The sequence below is a fragment of the Cygnus atratus genome, chromosome 8 (genome assembly GCF_013377495.2).
Source record: "Cygnus atratus isolate AKBS03 ecotype Queensland, Australia chromosome 8, CAtr_DNAZoo_HiC_assembly, whole genome shotgun sequence".
Classification (NCBI taxonomy): Eukaryota; Metazoa; Chordata; class Aves; order Anseriformes; family Anatidae; genus Cygnus; species Cygnus atratus.
The window spans coordinates 17,499,092-17,519,678 of NC_066369.1; the positions used below are offsets into that span (position 1 = coordinate 17,499,092).

General features: G+C 37.1%; 1 protein-coding gene across 1 annotated transcript in view; it reads left to right on the forward strand.

Moving 5' to 3' along the window:
• COL24A1 (collagen type XXIV alpha 1 chain) overlaps positions 1–20,587 on the forward strand; it is a 135,103-nt gene that overhangs the window by 25,775 nt on the left and 88,741 nt on the right. The window contains exons 6-14 of the mRNA XM_035537455.1: positions 1,341–1,394; positions 2,427–2,480; positions 8,462–8,506; positions 10,524–10,577; positions 11,758–11,802; positions 13,922–13,975; positions 14,585–14,629; positions 17,958–18,011; positions 20,062–20,106. Of these exons, the coding sequence (XP_035393348.1) occupies positions 1,341–1,394; positions 2,427–2,480; positions 8,462–8,506; positions 10,524–10,577; positions 11,758–11,802; positions 13,922–13,975; positions 14,585–14,629; positions 17,958–18,011; positions 20,062–20,106 (450 nt within the window). The remainder of the gene's footprint in view (positions 1–1,340; positions 1,395–2,426; positions 2,481–8,461; positions 8,507–10,523; positions 10,578–11,757; positions 11,803–13,921; positions 13,976–14,584; positions 14,630–17,957; positions 18,012–20,061; positions 20,107–20,587) is intronic.

A 20,587-nucleotide genomic window follows, 5' to 3' on the forward strand; every position in this document is an offset into this window, starting at 1 on the left:
ACTGGCAGACTGTCAGGAAGCCTCACACTGCTCGTTTTGTACATCCGTATGAGAGGAGTGTTGGGTAGCTAGAGATCTCCAGCCATGGGTGGCAGGTCTTGTTGTACCTTGTCCCCAGGATGGCCTAAACTGTTTCTTTCAAAGGAAACAAAAGGTCTCAGTGACTTCCCTGTAAAGCTTGACCAAGGAGCCCAAGCAGATGATACACATTCTGTGCCATTTGGAGGAGTAACTGTGAAGATACACCAGTATGTTTGGTGCGGTGTCTGTGGCATTGGCAGAGGTGCCTGTAGCTGAGAGCTCTGCAGGGCCAGGTGCCAGGCCCTCCTGCGGGGCCTGGTGGCAGGGTCTGGCACAAAGGGTTTGGAATAGCAGGGGTCAGTGGGGCAGAGTTCTTCCCTGCTCTGTGGCCTAGTTTTAGATGCAGGCAGTAATTTCTGCCCAGGGATGATGAACTGTATAATCAGCTAGGAAATAATTTGTAAATGAACAGAGGCTTTCAGGCATGGTGACAGCTCTGTCCTTCCAGGATGTCTTCACTGGGTAGAGTAGGTGGTGAGCATGAGGAAGACCCAGACATATAAATCAGCGCAATAATATAGAGTGGTTATCTTGCATTGTACTGGGGAATACGTGGCGTCCTGAAGTGGTGGGTCCTGAGGGAAAGCATTTTAGTTGGGGTGACTACTGTAATCTTGCTTAGCAGGACTGCTTCTCTCTGCCTTTTTAAAGGGTTAGTGCAGAAGTATATTAATCTTATGGACAAGCTAATGGGAATACCTGTGAGAATAAAAGTGGTTGCTGAAAGCACGTGGTCCTTTAAAGCAGCCTTTAACTCGGAGAAGAACACTGACACAGTTAAGTAAAGATAAGCATTTGAAGTAAATGAACAGCTTTAAACAGGCCTACTCTGGATTAAAGGATTTTAAAATATAGTTTCACAGAAATTGAAATAACAGCGTGCTCTACTGGTATCCATTTACTGTTTGATAAATAAGACTTTAGAGGCAAAACAAATAACAGGTCATATATTCAGTTATAATTGTGAATACAGACACACTGACATCTATATTGCTAGACAAGTTACAAATAAAAGCTTTTTATTAAATGTTGTTGTGACATGAAATTTCAAAAACATAAATCTCCTTTCAGTGTGAATTACCATAATTTGTCATCATTCTTTTCAGATTTTTTTCCAAAACTTTTTCAGTAATAGTAAATACAGTTTATATATACATTCCCACTTCTCTTGCTGTAACAGTGAAAACGTTTGTTTCCACATACATAATTTAAAACTCTGTTCCCTGGTGATATTAATGAGCTTAATTTCTCTGCGATAGGGCCCTAAAGGAGACCCAGGATCCTCCCCAGGACCTGCAAAACGTGGGGAGAAGGTAACACCTTCTTAATTATAAAAAAAAAAAAAAAAGTTTTATCTGTCGCATTCTTTTGTGGAAGTCTTGAGTATAGATATTTAGAATGATTCTTCATGGAAATGTTATGTTTGAAAGCTTGTGGCTTATTAATTTTTAGATTGCGAATCATCTGATTACATATGAAACTTTAAAACCAATGATAATGCTAAAAATATAATGGCATATTTGCATTTTAATGTGTTAGGCTAGTTCTTGGAGTGACCTGTATTTGTGAAAAACTTTATTAGGAGCATTTGCTGTTAGTTCAGTTGCGGAGTGTTTGTGCTAAGTATAAAACAGGTAGGAGTCCAGGACTTATACTAGCTATAATGAAATAAGCATTAACAAATAACTGTTGTTTACTAGCTGCTGATGTGAATGTAAAATAATATTTCTTTGTTAATGTGTAAATTTTGTTGAATCCTAACATTCACAAATACATATTTTCAATGTTAAAGAAATGCTGAGCAAAATTCAGAGAAGTTTCTATTGATGCACTGATAAGAAATTTAACTGCTGCTTTTGTAGAAATAACAACATTATTTTAAGCTAGCGAGCTTGTACTTTTGGCAATCTAACCAGTGTTATGAGCTATATACGGCCACTTGAAACTCAAAGTTTATTCTTTGGCAGGAGCCCAACCTATCACAGAAATATTGTTGAACAGTTTAAAGCTCACCCATGTATAAGTATTAGGTACACCTAGTTGTATGTAAAATGCCTCCATAATCCAAAAATATCAGATGGATAGGCATTTTTCTAGTTCTCTTTCTTTTGGGTTCTCAACTTTTCACCCAAGTCAAATTTCATCAGCCTAAGTACCAGCTGGTAGCATCTGGGGAAGTGTAGCCTATTCAATTTTTTTCCTCTAAGCAAAAAAATCTGTGCCTAATAAAATATTTACTTCTTCACACCAAATGTCCAAGAGTGCAAAGATATGAAGTCCTACATATTGATAGCCCTAGATCATGTTCCAGTGAAACAGTGATTCTGGATATTCTTCTTGTACAGGGTGATCCAGGCCCAATAGGCTTTCAAGGCCCACCTGGGATCAAAGGCCAGAAGGTAAGTTCCTATTTCCTTTTTCACACAGGCTTCCCTGCCTCAAATGCGCAGCCATCAGAAGTATATCTTGTGGTTAAGGGAACAGAAAGTGAACGAGCTTTATGCCTGCTGTTGGTACTGTTAAATGTATGAGGTTCCAGGGCCATCAGCGCAAAACTTTCTGTAAAAACTAAACAAACGGATTATGGCAGGCATGGCATGCCCCTTCTTGAACAGAATGGGAGTGTGGGTGTGCCTGCAAGATACAACCATTTAAAAATTGATTGTGTTCAATTTTCAGTAAGTCTCTTAATTTTGTTTATTGTGTACTTCATAGTTTCGAAAAAGTTCTTCGGGATCTTGTGCTCTTTCATTGAGTAGTAATTCTGGTGCTCAGTGTTTCAGTGCTGCGTTATTTACTACATCTCCAAATGTGTGCCAGAACTGCTAAAAATAGAAGACAGGTGAAATAAGTTCCAATTTTGGGTGCTATATACTGGCGATGTTTTTCAGTATGAGAAATGTCAGCTGCTACACACTGCATTTAAGAAATACATCAAAACTATGGCAGGCCCACATATACAAGAAAGCACAAGACAAACAAGGAGATCTGGGGAGGGAAATTGAAGGATGTTATTAACATAATTGATTATATTTAATTAAAAATTGTTTACAGGGAATGAAACAACCTGAAGAAAATGAGCAGAGTAGAGTGAGGGAGTGGGTATAGTTTGTGGAAAGATTATCTGACATGTCCAGTAGGCTGCTCCGGATTGTCAGTATTGTTAATAAAAAGGCACAGTAGAAAAAATCATCAAGAAGGTTGGAGGGAAAGTAGTGTTAAATGCTGTCTTTTAAGAAGACAATTTTGTTTTGCAATTGTAATAAAAAAGATGGAGAAGAGATACCACAGTAAAATTTTGCAGTAGTAGCACTAAAAGCAGTTGTAAAGTGTTCCTCAAAAGAATTGAATGAACTGTTAGAAATATAGGCCCTGGAATTCGTGGTCTTCCTTTGATATATGAAGAAGGAATAATGATTGAAGGCTTGCCTGTTATTGACTTAAAGAAAAAATGGTATTGCTACAAAACTCATTCAGTGTTACATTTTAAAACATCTTTGTTCTATGTTGTCTTGATCTTAGTGTAAGACAATTTTTTAAACTATATATAAATAATAGTTCATTTCTAGAATTCACCAAAACAGTAAAAATGTGACCAGAAAAGGAAACTATCATTGATTAGCATCATGAGTAGCGTGAGTGTGGAAACTTGTGTTTGCCAAACACATGTGGTCCACAGTTCTGTGAACTGGGAAAATGTATAGCTGTAACAAGAATTTGCAACGCAACCCTTCTGTTGGGAGCTAACCTACACGTTGATAGCTTTTGTTACTCACTGAACTTGGGAACCTTGAGATTCCCCACATATTGTGCTTTCTCATTTCATCAGGTTTATGCTTTTACTTAGAAAACAAAGTAGTTTTTGTTTTAAAGGTTTTTAGATGGGAAGCAGCTGTCACTTGTTCTGGATTATAAGACTGACGTTTGGGGGCAAGGAAATGAAAATCTCATGGCCATCATGCTTTCTTCCTGCCACAAGAATTCACTCCTTATCTGAGGCTTAGAGACTCAGCGGAGAATTGTGATCACTTGATCACTGGAAACTTTACTCTCTATTTCCATGTTGTACACGTCAGACACTAATTAGAACCACTTTTAAGTTAACTTCTGCCTGACCTACATTGCAAGAACACCAGATTTTGAACACACTACACCTGTAAACATTAAAAAGCATTTCATGCTTGCTTTTTTTAATGACAAGCTCACAATTCATTGTTTTAAATAATTGATCATTATCACTTTTCAATATATATAAATTGGTAAATGCACTGTCAGACTAGTCCTTTTGCTGTTAGCTTATTGTGATCTTGGAAATTATTTACAAAGGAATGTAAGCACAAATAGCTGTGAAATAAACCAGATACAAGAATAAACTGCAGGAAAAAAACCAAGTACTTCAATTTTTGTTTTGTAGCCCAGTACTACTGGGTAATTGCCATAGTACAGAATAAATAACATATTTCTAATATTCTTTCTCTTCCACTTAAAAAGGAAGATAAGCAAATCTTATATATGAATTAATGGTGTCACAAATTCTCTTTGATATTTGGCGGATGGCTTGTGTTAACTCAACAGTTTCTAAACCATGAGATATTTGATAGCAAATAAGCCTGAAGTTCTTACAGATATTCTTTTAATAGTGTAATACAAATCTATACTAGTTTCATGGCAGTTACATTTTTTCGTTGATTTTTGTCATTGTTTTCCTGAACGACTTATAAGTCTGAAGTTTTTCTTCAGCAAATTCAACATCAATTCTGCATTAACCATAATGGTGGTTGGTGGCATTGGAGAGCTGAGGTTTGGGTACACTGCAATGCCTGCTGCCCTCCGCTGGGCATTAGCACACCTGCTCTAGGCCATCAGTAGCTGCGGCTGAAATTGTGTTCAAGTTTTCTCATCAGAATTTCCCTGCTTCTGGACTTTCTCTTGTTACTCACTGCTTATACAAAAACGTGTTTTGGAAATTTGAGGCCAACATCCATATTATTTTATTTTATTTTATTTTATTTTTTTTATCTGAATGACTTCTGAGAAGCCATGTGATTTTATTTTTTTCTCCTGAATATCTGAATTTAGTAAATCATATTAGGAAAGGTTCTTTGAAAGATTCTTTTTACAAAAAACAAAAAAAAAGAAAGAAGAAAAAAAAATTCTCAGTGCAGTACAATAGTACAACTACTGTTTTGTATTATAACTATAAAATGATGTGTCTCTTTTTATAAAGCTGAATACACGGAGGGGTTAGTTGTTTTTTTTATTTTTGTAAGATAGTAAAACAAAAGTATGTTAATAATCAGGACTCTGGAAACAGATTATTTTGATGGACCTTTTTCATTACACACCATGTGTTGGAGTATGTATCTTTGTGGCTACATATAAAATATGACATATTTCTTTTGACTGTAACACGCACTATAAAAAGCCAGGCTTTGCTTGGTTCATGGTAGTTTTTTTTTTTTTGCCCTGGATAGTGTTCCAAATTTGTTCTAGCGTAAGAATAGAAAATTGCATGTTTATGAAGTGTTTAAAGGCTGTATTTTCAGGCATCTTTTGAAACAGAGAATTGATGGCTGGAAATTAAGAATTAGGTTGAGGAGAATGCTGTTTCTAGAGCAGTTGCACAAATCTTTTATCTGGAGCTATCTTTGACAGTGCCACTTTAAAATCAGCACTTACAAAACTTACAAAACTTTCGTTACAGCAGTGCAGAGACTTCACCAGGGTAGAAGCCCCCTTGTTCTTTCCTCCTCCCAAAAAGGGCCTACTTGACCTCTACAGACAGACGAGTAGTTGCCTCTGACAGGGTACTGGGGAATAGATTTGTCAGAAAGGACAGTACTCGTGTATACAGAATTCATTCAGCCTGGGTCCTGCTGCACTGGCCATATGGTAGACAGACACTTAAACTCTCTGTGAAGGCTTCTCTGATTGCCATTAGCTGGTGGTAAGGATCATTCTGTAATGTAGACCGAAATATTCTTGCAGCTTGCGGTGTTCTAGTTATGTGCTTGAAGTCTGTGTTGCTGTAATTCAAAGCTTCAAACCTTTCACTTCCACGTTGATCTTTTAAATCAAAGTGTTGATCTGCATTAGGATTTGGGAGGTATTTCATTTTCCGAACCAATACATATGAACTTGTATTCCTTTTGTTCATTTTCATCTTAGCTCAGAGCAAACTGGGACTTGTTTTTGTGGGTATGCTTAAGAATATGAACCTCGACTAATGAACAATCCAGAATTTTTAAATACTCGCTTTAGTGTTGTTTAGCTTTGTTCCCAACCAGCATCGAGTTGAAAATAAATTCGGACTGTGTTAAGTCTGAATAAGAGAACAGACATACTGCTCTAAAATTGAAGTTCATAATAGCAGTTTTCCTGTGGCAGAAGTAAGATGGTGTTATGTAGAAACATACATGTGGCAATTAGGCCTTCTGTATCTCACAGTTCCTTGTGTGCTGCCTTTTGAGATTGTCCATGCAGCTGTCACTCAGATAAACTGACCCACTTTAAATTGTGACAAACTTCTCTTTTAGTCTTTGCGTGTATAGCAGCACTTGCTTTCCTTCTTCCCTTGCACAGAAATAATAAACTACTGAGAGATTTCTTCTAGCAACACCTATTTTAGTTGATCATTTAATCATAGAGAGAGTGCAAACCTCTAAAATGTGCAAAACTCGTGAAATACAGAGAGGACTGGAACCATAACAAATGTAGTGGCTTTTGAAGCACAGTTTGAAATCTGAAGATATGTTACTGGGTTATGCAGGCATCTTTAATTCTGCTTTAGCAATTTAATCATTTTTTTTTCTTTAAGCATGCATTAATATGGTAAATTAGAATATTTTGCATTAACTGGTTTATCCAAGATCGGATTAATTGTTTTACCCTGGATATCTCTTACAGTTTTTTTTTTTTCCACAACAGCAATGCAGAGCTGTTTTCTTAGATACAAGATAACATGTATAAGTTTGTTAGACTTATGTTATGGGAGAGAATTGAAACCAGAATAGATTATAATTTTGCAAAATGGCAATGTCCTGTGTGTGATTAGCAAAATGAAAGGACACACCTGCTGTGTTGGGTTTTGAGAAAATGAGGCCTTCGGGCTGCTTAATGAGTACATCTTTTGGACCAAAATTCCTCAAGCAATCCTATAATAGTAAAACTGCCTAGCAGTTACCTAAAATTATCTTCCGTTACCTAAAATTATCACCAAGTCAAGTCATTCTGTCCTTTAATTTTGTATATGATAATTAATTCCATGCAGCAGTACTCTTTTTGTCCTGCAGAAACTTATCCAAAATGGGGGGGATACCTAGCTTACTGAAATTGTTTCAGGATTCCTTATTACAATGGGTCTGTCATGTTACCCCCAATCTCTATTAATAAGCAACACCGTACCCCAAGGCAGCCAGATGTTCCACATCAGCCAAGGCACTCCCGCTCCTCAGTCAATGTGTTTGAAGCCAATGTGTTTGTGATAGATTTCTGTATGGAATGAGGATTGTTTTGGTCTTATCCCAAAGCTGCAGCTTGAAAGAAGCTTGTGTATTCCTGGTACCTCTGCAAGGGATGTGGAGACCAGACGCTTGGCCTCTGCATCAATCGTGCAACTGTTACAGTCTCTTTTTTTGGTCAGCTTGTTTGGATATTTTTGGGACAGTGTAAAGACATCCAAGAAGGTTTCCTTTTCAAGTGTACTGAGGCTGATAGCAGGTTCCAGGTGTATTTTTAATTCTTTTTTTTTTAATCTTTAATACCTAAAATATGGTTGAAATTGTTGAAGTACAGAGAGTAAAGTTGGACGGTTTCATGATTCCAGCACTAGAGGAAAGATTTCTGAGATGAGGAACAGGCTATTCTCTCCACTGATATGAACTCCATAGTATAATAAGGGCTGGAATTTGTTACAGGTTAATTTTTAAAAAGTATTGTGTCCTGAAACGTCTGTCTTCCTTAAGGTGTCCTAGAACAGTCTGGGTTGACTCCATATAGCTGTCCACCTTTCTGCTGTATGCAGAGAGGGCATTATGACAAGGATTGGGAGCAGAGTAATAAACTGGACCAAATCCGGTTCTGCAGTTTCAGCAGTCACAGGGGAAGGCATCCTATATACTCCTTTGTTTAAAAAAGCACAAGTCTGGAACTGTCTATAAGTATGCTGATATCCTGAAATTATCTACACTGCCGTGAAGATTTTTTACTCCTTTTCTCGAGGTTGGCTTCCATGAGAGCTGCTAAATGTAAACCACGCTAATGCTGCAGGCAAACAAGTTTGAATATTTTTTTTCTTCATAAAGAGAGATTGGAGTGAGAAGAGAGAGAGTCTCTTTTGTGTTTAATTACATTTATTACGTGTCTGTTTCTCTACCTGCAGGGTCATAAGGGTTACCTAGGGCTGCAAGGGCCACGGGGTGAGCAGGTAAGTGATGAAAACACGGTAGACTCTACTCTTTGGATGAGAACTTGAGAATAGAAGAATGAATAATCCAATATAAGACTTCAGTGCAATCAATCAGAGTAAATTACTGACTGCTTAAGGAAATACTTGATAGTTCTTGACCAAGAATCAGATTACATAGAGATCAGTGTGGTGAAAAAATGATGTAGATGAAGTAGAAAAGACTAGTTTGTTTTTCTTCAACTACCGCGCTGGCTTGGCAGAGGCTGGTGTAAAATCCTTGTTAGAGGCACAGTTCAGATTCTCTCAAAACCTGTAATGTAATGCTTCTAATGCCTTTTTTTTCTTTAGTCTCTTAACATGTGGAAAGTGAAGTGGTTATACAGTGCGTTTTTCGCACTTCCATGTCAGTTCAAGAAGCAACCTCTTGGAGATACCCAACTGATGAATGCATCATGTTAGCATTAACAAGGCACCTAACAACAGGATAGGTGGAAACATGAGTGCCCTTTTGGACAATGCTGAAAGGGAAATGGTGATGATAATAGATGATAGACAGCAGAAGGGAGATGATAACTCATGAACATCATCCATAACTTAAACTATGTTTAGCCATCTTTGCTGAATGAGTGGCGATTTTTATTAGGCCCAAAGGTATTTTTCTGTGATGACTGAGTTAACAGTGAGATTAACAGAACTGCTGTAAATAGTTTTCCTTTATTATTGTTTAGAAAGTACTCTGACTTCACTTTTAAGAGAGCGTTTTGGAGGACAGTGTTTTAATTTGCAAGTAGTTCTTACTGCTGGTATTTTCAGACCTGTCTGGAGAAGGTGATGAGTTATACCAGTTACTAGTCATCTGTAGCACCTATCCATGTCTGTAGTTTTTAGAAGCTTATACAGCAAAGACAGACATTCCTCTGCATTTGTCAATTGTTGAATTCCTTGAACAGCTAGTAACCAAAGCAGAATTTTAAAAGATAAGTTGTAAATACAATGATTCTACTGCTTTTTGAGCTTTTTTCATGCACACTTTCTTTTTTTTGAGTTCCATTTGAGCCAAAGTAGGAGAGCGCAGATCCCATTTCCACAGCATAACATCTGTCAGAAGATGAATCACTGGCAGTTGAAATTAAGTGACAGAATTGCCTCAGTGACGGCTCACTGAAACAAAATATACAGCGACCCCTTTTTGCCTCTGCACTTTTGAGTTCTCCTTCCTATGGCTGCTGTTTGACCATAAATCAGCTGTGAATGGCTCGGGGAGGAAGTCCTGATCTATTGCTATAGTAACACTGACATATGACAGTGAGGGGAAGGGTCAGTCTGGGAGACAGTGCAGTTTATGGACTTGGCTTTTATAAAATAAAGTGAACTGAACAGAAGTAGGTGGAGCTTCCTATGTCTTGGTGATGGCACCATAGCATATGGCACCACTTCAGAAAAGCACAGTTTTCTGAAAACAGTAGGGTGTGCAGATTTTAAGTAGTAAAACAGCAACATGATTGACTTTTGCATTTGATTACGAGGAAGAAGGTGGAGAGAAGCTGAATGCATTCATGACTAATACAGCGCTATATTGACCTGATTCTGGAGAACACAAAGAAATTTGACTTTGGAAGGACAGAAGAATTCTAATTTAATGAAACATTTAACGTATTTGTTCAAATATAGCTAAGACCAGTGCAGTTACTTTGCTATAAGGATCTGTCTCCTGAGTCCTCCTCAACTACTTTCATAAGTTGTTTCTGTGTTTTTATTATGGGAGTAGTACGCTTTTGTATTTCACAAAGTCTTACACTACTCTTGTAGTACCTTTTTAAGCATATGCAACTGATGGAATTACTTATATATGACAAGTAAGTTTTGGGTAGTTGCTGTGTAACTTTTTCAAAACAATTTTTCAGTGAGCTTAAGCTATTTTATATGACTAAGTGTTAAAAGAAAAATGATAAAACAATTGAACTCTAAACCTGACATTAAGCTTGTTTGCTGTTTCTGTATTTTCTTTCTTTTTTTCTCTTTTCCTTCCATTTAGGGAATTCCAGGACTGGCTGGCAGTACTGGGGCAGTGGGTTACCCTGGCAGGCAGGTGCAGTAACTGTTACTAATGTCTTGGTAGTTTTTTTTTTCCTTGTTTGTTCTTTTCAAGAGTATCATATCTAACTCTTCTGGAACTAAGAGTATAAATGTATTGATCTATATCCTATAATCTATTCTTGAAACAAATCTCTTTCACAGGTAATGCCTTTAGGTAATGTTGAATCTTGTGGCCTTTTAAACTTGGATGGCCTCAATGCATAATGCTGTACCTTTCTGGTGCGCAAAAATCACGATACTGTAGTATTGAATGTCTAAGCACTGTATATTCCTGCATAAACCTCTTGTAGATCTGTGTTTTTTAACTGAATTTCAAGTTTAGAAGCAATAGGAAAACGCTTACTGTGGTATAGTTCCTCATGATTTGCACCAGTGTATTTGCTTCACTGCTGAAACTATTTCTTCAGCCTTTTAGAGAAACAGAAAGAGTTTTTTCCACTCAGATAATTGAGAAGGAGAACCAACAAAACCAGAAACCAGCTTTCTATAAACACAAGCACTTATATGAAAAAATAAACCGGTATTTATATAAGCTAACAGGTACCTCAGTCCAGTAACACGAATAAAACGTAAAATAGAAATATTCATTGTTTTCCCTATATAAAGGTATGTGAGCCAAATTCAACTATTGACTTTGTGTTTTTATGGCTGCTTGAAGAGTGATTTTGCCCAGTACTTTAGCATTTTATTGGGTTAGGTTTGTAATGGTTATATATTTAAAAATTCCATTACAATATTTTATATAGTAATGGATGGTAACGTGTTTGTGTTGAATCATATAAAATGTTTAGAGCATTTGGACTACATGTACTATTCGGGCATTAGCTTGAAAATAAATGGAACTGTGTCCAAATATAAAAGCTTATGAAAAACTCTGTGAAATTATGTCACTGTCATATGAGATCACTGAGTCTGGAAAAAATTTCCTCTGAGAAGAAGTAATTTTAATGTAAAGGAAGTTTTGGTCATTGTCTAAGATTCAGCCATGAACTAATGGGAGACCTTTCTGAGGATGGTTCTAGGGCACTGCTTGATGGCAGACACCCTCTTCAATTTTAATCACTTTGAAGAACGTATTACCAGCTTGCAGTTAACAAATACTATAAACAAATATGCTCTGTTTGAAAGAACTGGAATTTAAAATTAAGTACAACTCATGTCTTTTTTAATAGGGCTTAGCTGGACCAGAGGGTAACCCAGGTCCTAAAGGTGCAAGAGTAAGTAAAGATTTTAAGCATTTTGGCATGCATGCCTATTTTCACATATAAAGTACCTAAGAAAGGGTATGGGGAGTTTCATGTATCCCTGGCAGTTGTATGCCCAGTGAACCACTATTTCTTTACAGAACCTGAAAGTGAGATCCTAGTACATATTCAAAATAAAAAGATAACTTTTTTTTTTTGCCATGGTGAGAGGCATAGAACAGTCTCATATTGATGCCCTTCCTCTCACTTGGAATGCATATGGGCAAGAAAAGTAAAGCAGTAATGAATCTGGGAGTGTGAGATCTGGGAGTGTAAAGGAGTGGACATTTCCTGCCTGAAGCATTATTTCCATAACAAACTGCCAAGAAGGGGAGACGTATCTGCCATTTACAATCTGCAACAGATACAGAAGTTGATAAAGGGAAACAGTCTTGTCACATAAAAAACATAGAAGTGGTTGTCTTCTAGATTTCAGAATGGTTCAGTTCTAGTCACACACATCGCAGGGACTGAAGGCTCAAACTTTAACATTCTGTTGATTCAGGGTTTGCTCCTGATTACTTTTAGAGGTAAAATAAGTAGTTTTTTTCTGTGTTTTGCCTGTTTGTTTGTTTTTAAATAGGCACATGTGCATGTATACATGTCTGTGTGTAAAAATTTTTTGAGCCTGACTCTCACTATCAGGCAGTACACATCGGTTTCCAGAAATTTTGATATTGCAGGTTGCATATAAAGGGTTTCAAGGGTCTTTTGCTAGCTGTTTTCAGGTCCTCAGCTCCACAGGTCTCATGTTGTAGAGTTTGCTGAGCAGTTTGCTGTGTTCTCAAGCATCTATTGAAATAATCTTATTGTGTTACTAGATTTGTTCTTGGCCCATTTTTAAAATGTAATTACTAAAAGCCTTTACCTGTAATATCTTCTTAAACTAAGTCTGTTTTTTTGGCGTGGGGATGTCTTTGATGTCAGTTTTCATTACAGTGATGGGAAAAATGCGTTTGTTGGGATCAAGTGTGAACACATACTGCACCCTCAGGGATTATATCTCTTCTACATTTCTTCACTTTATTTTTGCGCAAATTCTGACTGCATTTTGTCTCATTCTCCTCTCAACCAACAAGGTATTAAGTGATCCCAGTTACTTCCGAAACGTTAGTACTTGTCTGTTGACACAAAGCTAAAAATGGCTAATGTTTAGAGGTATGAGTAATTTTGGAGAAAAATATCTGTCAGGTCTTAAGACTAAATCCTTTATATGACTTATACAAGCAAATTGCAGTAAAAATGATGACGTAGCCTGTTGAGTTATACAACTGTGAGGTACCATGGAGGTATGTAGCTACATGTTGTACAGTATCTTTAAAGATTTAAGTTTAGAACATCCCTGCAATAAAACTATAGTCTGCTTCTCAGCTGTTTAAGAAATCATTGAAAACAATAAAGTACCTTCCTTATCGTGGAAGAAATGAGTTTCTTTTAGAGAAACAGTTTTTTTTAGAGAAATAGAAAAGCCAGGGATTTATTTTTTTGTAACTAACAATAACTGTTCCAATCTTTTTTAATCTGTTAATGCAGAATCCATTATAAATTTTTTTGTGAATTGTACTGTCATTTCAACAGCATGTTTCAATGTCCATGCAATTAATTATACAAGATCTATTTTTGACTTTCTGAGAGGAAAGTGGGAGAGAAATACACGGTGACTGCACTTCAAGGAGAACATTCTGCTTATGACAAGATAAAGTCATGGGGACACTCATACATAACAATGGTCAGACAAAGTTATTAGAGATAAGGAACATCTTTTCTGATGCATTTTGTGAATAAGGTTAATATCAGCAGCTTTTTCAGATTTCATTTATTCAAATAAAGTCTCTGCCAATCTGACTTACTGAAACACTCACCTCATAGTTCTTTGTTAATTTATTCAGTATCTGTATAATAGGGAATTGTTTTTGCTGTTAGCTGGAGAATAAATCCTCGTCACATTTAAGTCAGTTAAATTTCACTGGTAATTTAAAATGAGCCTGGATTTAATCCCTGGATCTTGAACCCACAGCTAGAAAATACTAACGGGCAAGCAATGATGGTAGGAAGCAGCCCTGTAAGTATTGAATTGTTCTTGTGTTTCCAGGGTTTCATTGGACCTCCGGGTGTAGCAGGACAAACAGGACCTGAAGGAGAAAGGGTAGGTTAATGAAATATCAACGAAACGTTAATGTTTGGGCGGTAATATATGTTAGAATGGGGAAAAATGCACGTAATCATTCATTTGAGTCTTGGTCTAAAAGCAAAACTGATGTGGAGGAAACTACATGAATAGGTCACATCAAAATTGTCTAATTGATTAAATTAAATGGTATGAAAAGATTAGAGCCACAGAGATCTATAACGAGTGTTTTTTGTTGAAGCAATTTCAATCAATAAGTAATATTTGTCAGTTGCCACGTGATGTTTGCCATAAAAATTGTCATGGAAATCTTAATCTCTGTCACTGTGTTCAAATTCTTTCTTCTCTTGAGTACAGAGGATGCCTGGCCATGTACTTTAATGGAGGCACAATGTGGCCTTTCTTCGTGGTTCTGCTGATATGGATAAAATAAAGACAAGCACAGCTTTTGTTTCTGCCCCCCTGTTACAAGACATTTTCTCGCTGTTTCTTCACTCAACATATTTTTTTATTTTTAATGGTGGTACTTCTCAGGCTATCTTTTTTAATCAAAGGAAGGTTTAATTACTTGACTTTAAGATGATGAAGAAAAGAAAACCTAGTTATGATGGTTTGTTTCTTTCTCAGGGCATTCCAGGCTTCCGTGGAAAAAGAGGTCTTAAAGGGAGACAGGTAAAGCTGCTAACATTTGTTACAATTTCTACTGCCAATGTAAATGTACCTGTAATTTACTCTGCAACTTTAACCAGCTGAAAAATGTTAACTTTGCTTTCTTCACATATGTCTATTATTTCCAGTTAGTACTTTGCAGTATTGCAAACTCCTTGCAGGGTATAACTAGTAGATATTTTGAAGTGAAGAATGCTCAACATGATGAGCCTTGTGGCTGGGTACTGATATCAGCTGCAGAGGGCTAAAAAATGACAGAAACACATAAATATATTCAATAAAATTAGTGTTAGCTCAAGGTACAGATATGATGCAAGTTTTATGAGGTCTGATTTTGGTGCTGGTTTGAATGCAAATCAGCTGCTTCTAATGTATGATATTTTTGGATGATGGTAAATTAAAGCTGTCTTCTACTTAAAATATATTTCTACAGCTGAGAATAAACACAAATCTGCCAAGTATACATTATCAAGGTTTACATATTTCCTGTGGTATATCCTTAATGCCAAGTCTTTTGTTTTCTGCTGCAACCTTATTATTTTAGGTCTTTGAAACTATCCAGGAGTTTCCAATTTTAACTCTCCTGTGGTCTGTGATTGGAAACTGAGATACCATTCTGCAGTCGTGCACTCAAGTTGTGCTTCAGATGACTTTCATTTACAATGTTGAACAAGCATGCTCGGCAGTGGTAGTGCGATTACTATCGTTTGGCCCTTGATGTACAGTATGAAAATTGTGGAGGATTCTGTTAATTAAGTTTTGTTTTCTGTGTGCTCTAATACCAGCCAAAAAAGGTCGCTAGGCTTCAGTAGAGTTCCTTCTAGTGTAAAGAAAGTCATGCAGAGGAAAGTGTCATTAAGTTGATAGACTGCTCTTTCTGAAGCTGCCATCAAATTGATAAGGTATAAAATCAAAGTAAGATTCTGGGTTTTAATTATTCAGCTAGCAGGACTGGGTGCTTCTGTGCTTATTGACAGTATTGTAGTTTGCTTGTAATTTGAATCAAACGCTGCTTTGTACAGCTGAGTGCTGGGCAAGAGCTGTCTGTGCTGTCAGTGCATTGTGGTAGTCAGCAGTGCGTTGTGCCAGTGAGTCACGAGTGGCATTCAAGAAGAAAGTGAAGCTGGATGGAAGGTAGAGGCTTGTGCTCAGTGTGGAAGAGGAGGTGGCAGCAGGGTTCTCCAAAAACCTGCTTTTGCATTGTAATTTTATTCACTATGACAGGCTTCACTGAGGCTTTTGATTGCCTGTGTAGTAGTTTGTTTCACTCTTTGAAAGTTGGTTCTGTGCATGCTGTAGTAAGCAGTTTTTGCTTCATTTACGAAAGCACAGCTTCTATTAGTGCCAGGCTGTGCTCTGATGATGATTTCTAGTTATATAGATCAGTTAAGTGGTTTGACACAGGGGACAGGCACCAAAAGCACCTCTGCACAGTCTTTGTGATTATCTTCATTCAGTACTGATTCCTCTGCTATCTTGTCTTTTACTCAGTCCTAGGATTCATTCTACATCCTTTCTATATAATCTTGTAAACTTTATTTGATTGAAGTCCTTTAATGTAGGGAACAAACCAGGAAAACACTTACTTGGGAGCCTGTCTTGAAGTACTTTGCTGGATCACAAATGTAGAGAATGTCAGTTATTTTAACCCTAGACAATGATAGTGGTGATGACAATGTCTTTTGCCACTGTGTCCCAGAGTTGACTACTCCAGTGCTCTGGGGCAGGGCTTTGTTTTAAAGGAAAAAAGCATGGGAATTGCATAACGTCAGAAGTCAGACACCTGACCTTCCCTAATGCTAGTGGAAAAAAATATTCTGACTGGTATAGTTCTTTCTAGAAAAAAAAAAGTCCCAAATATGATTCTTATTTTTGGGAAGTGATATAAAGTAGAAGAAAAGATGAGACTGCAATCTTTCACTGGTAAATAAATCGTTTCATGTTCATTTAACATTTTGTAAGCATTGAAGACTACAGTAAGGACATGTTAAAAGGGCATAAACAGTTGCACTTGCTCCCATTTAGTTTATCACCTCGAGGAACTGATAGGTATCATGTTTGATATCCAAGAAGGGATCGTTCCCTTAAAATTCAATATACTACCAGTTAGCAGGTTTATTAAATAATTATTCATATTTGTCATATCTTTGGCACAGTTGAAATTGAACAACATCTCCAATTACCAAAGATTATAGCGGGAGAATTTGTTTGAATTTTGGATTGTACATACAATTGTTTTAAAGAAAATACTTCATAGCCAAAGCATATGTATCCCATTTCTTGCCGTTGTATGCTTGTTATATGAAATTTGGCTGACTCTTCAATATTTTTAATGCATTGTCAGTCCTGTTAGTATGATGTATAGTGCTTTTACGTACATAGTTTGACCACATTTAGGGAGAATGTTTTTACACAGTTTTCTTCTGTATGGAATTAGTTACAACCAGCCGTCAATATGACAGAACAGATGTTGTAAATTATACCAAGAATTTACTAGTCCTGTCCGTTATAACTATGCAAAACCAGTTTGTTTTATATTAAAAATAGGAATGGTTGTCCTTCATATGCTTTATAATAATGTTAGATGATGATATTGATGTAATAAAACATTTGTTGCATAGTAGTAGTATTATATTACTTTCAATTTTAGGCTTATCTGTTTTCCTGTTGCATATTCAGTTCTTTTTCTACTTACTAGTGTAGTTTCATCAGCATCAGTTAGAAGATAATGGGGTTACGATGACTGGGTAATCTAGTGCCCTAATAATTTGTGCCATGCTGTGTTCCTGCTGTATATAAATAATCATCTGTGGCCTGCATCTGTGATCTGATGGCTGGCAAAACTCCCATTGTATTCTTCTTTTCACTTTATTTATAATTGATACTCCTGTGTGTCGTGGTAACTCTGCTTCTTCCAACGTCTACCTGCAGTAGACTATACAACCAAAATATGTTATTAAGAAAAGAATAGTAAATTAATCTCTGTCTATATCCTGTCAGCTGGTAACTTTTAACAACATAGACACTGTCAAATACACATTTTGTGTGTGAGAAATTTTATAGTACACTTTCAGTGCCTTGCAAAAATTTGGCCACTGGTGTACAGACTGAGAATCAGTTAAATCTGCTGTGTTGACCACTAACCTATGAACCTCTACTGATTAAATGATAAGACAGTAATGCTATGTACGTCACACCTTACAGTTACGGCAGTAGATTGTTGAGATCTGCCTGGCCATAGTACACTGATAAAAATTAATTTAAAACAAACAAAGCGCTTAGACCATCCTTTGTGTCTTGGATAAAGAAAACATTCTCTGTTCTGCTTCAGGGTTTTCCAGGTGACTTTGGAAATAGAGGCCCCCCAGGCCCAGATGGGAATCCTGTAAGTATTATATTATGTTTTGATTAACATAGTAAAATATGTAACACTCAATATTAACTCCTCTCCCAAACAGAAAGGAGAATTATGCCTGAAAAGCAAAGTATTGAAGTCCACAGGAAAATTTTGCACTGTTACTTTTATGTGGAAAGTGCTAGGGTAGTCCTGTAGTAAGCAGATGTATTAGATAAGAGAACTGCACAGTTGCTGAGAGCACAGTTTCCACTCTTGCAGGTGCTGACTACCTTGAGAATCAGGTGTCTTACTGTCCTCATTGCATTGCTGATAAATGTCTTGTCTCCAAAACTTCTTGCACTAGATATGCTTTTGTATTTCTTATTTAAACCATTATTCTAGGATCATCTTAACAAATGGGATTCTGCCTCTGTGCCAAAACCCCAGCTTTCATATACTTATGCATTTGATAGTTGATTTTGTCCTTCAAACTGTTACTGAATACAATTATGTCATTTTGAATACAAGTATGTCATTTACTGCATTATAATCAGTATGATAACAGCTTTGGCTTTGGCATTGTGCAGACTTGAAGTGCTCTCGTGGTATGGTATTCAAACTGCAGCACAGTCAAGTTACTTTACTGGCTACTGTCAAAGGAGCTTTGCTGTCTTGCTCTATTTGTAGGGAAATCTTGGCTGAAGACTCCAAACTCAAATTTCCTTTGATATGGGAAAACAGTGAAAAGACAAATGACCAGTCAGTGCTGGGCAAAAAAGCAACTGATTTGAATCAGCTCTTCTTGCTGGATGCTCCTTTGGAAAGTGCAGTCAGTTTGTCTCTCAAGGCTGTTCTGATATGGACCGGAGTCAGCAACTGGGCAGAGATGGCCTTTCTGAAGGCTTGTCCTTTCCAGACACCCTTATGAGGAATTTATTTTAGAAAAGGTTATGCAAATTTTGCTGCTATAGCTGTTATCCTCTGATGCTAATGTTTTGGAGCATAAGGAAAAAAATATTCTTCATTTCTTGTCACTGAGGCAAAGTTCCCCTTGTGGGAATGTCAGGTGATGCCAGCATGTAGCTTTTCATCCTCAAAGCACTCTGAGGGGTTATGTGACCTGCTGCTTGGCAGATGATATCAAAAGGTGAGTTCTTTCCTCCCTCTTTGTACTCCCAAGTATCCCTCATTTCCTGAGGAAAGCAGAGATGCCCTTTCCACAAGATCTGAGGAAGAACAGTACTTTAACAGAATTAAACTCAGAAAGCCTGGATCTGAAATTAGACTTACCCATTACAAAGAAGCCTGTTTTAACACACACATTTGCAGACAAGTTCCTTCTAATCTGTCAAGACAACTTCTGATCTTGCTGCCTTCTCAAACAGGCAGCAACACTTCTCCCTCCTCCCCCAAAACTCACCCTGCAGGGCTTGTTCAAGCAAGGGGCCAGAGCTGCAGCTGCAGGGGTCTGCAATGCTGATGGAATATTTACAGAGCCTTTTCCTGAGCTGCAGCAGAGACCAGAGGCTGCCTAGGAAGCCTGCGGTAGCAGGAGCTTGAAGGGAAGACTCTTCTTCCCATCTTCCCTGTGCTGATGACATTTGTCGCCATGCCTGATTTGTTCTGTTTAACAGAGTAATGCCATGTGCATCCCCAACAACCCCTCAGTTCCCTGAGCGTCAGTCTGCTCTGGAGGATTTTGCTAGAGCAAGTTTTCCATAATTTTCCATAAAGAGTGTAGCCTTTAATTTGCAAAGGTCTTTCAATGAACTGTGCTGGTATTCTATTTATCTTCTAAGGAATCTATATAAATTTTCCAGGTGTTTGTTTTTTTCTCCACACAAAAATGTTTTCTTCTTCCCACTTGAAATACGAAGGTAACAATTCTGATATTCCTTGGTAATGCAGGAATGATTTCATGATGCAAATACTGTGAGATCCAACTCTGCAATCAGAGGTTTTAATAAGCATGTTCTCCTACAGAGTGAAAATCTGTCATTCTTGAGGAACTCGCTATATAAATCCCAATGTAATTGCTTTGCATATCACTGAGAGTGAATACATGTTTATTATAATCTAAAATTCATTGTCTTTGTAGGGAATTGTTGGTGGTGTTGGTCCTCCTGGATTTCCAGGACTAAGAGTGAGTACACATAAACTTATTTTGATATGGCTTTGAATATTTGTTAGAATATTGTCTTGTAGGTTTGTGAAATAACAAAAATAAATACAAGAATCCAGAAATTCCGACAGTTGTTTAAGCAGATTGGTTTAGATAGCTGTGATTTTAGTTAAAGTCACTACACAAAGTTGCTGTAATATTGCTGGGTATGAAGCACTTCTATATTTGGTTTGAGTTTTGTATGCTTCAGATGTGTCTGGGTTTTTCATTTGAAATAACCAGCTTTTTGAGTTTCTACTCCTAAATCCAGCATGACTTTTTGAAAATGTGCAATGCTTTCAAAAACCCTTTTTAATGTTCAAAGTCCTCATTAATTCCTGTATGTGGCTACCAAATTATAAGCAAAATTAATTCCTAAGCAAAATTACTTTTTATATGCAGTATCATGTCCAATTTTTTTAATGTTTTCAGAATTATGCACTGCCTATTATGGACTGGCAAC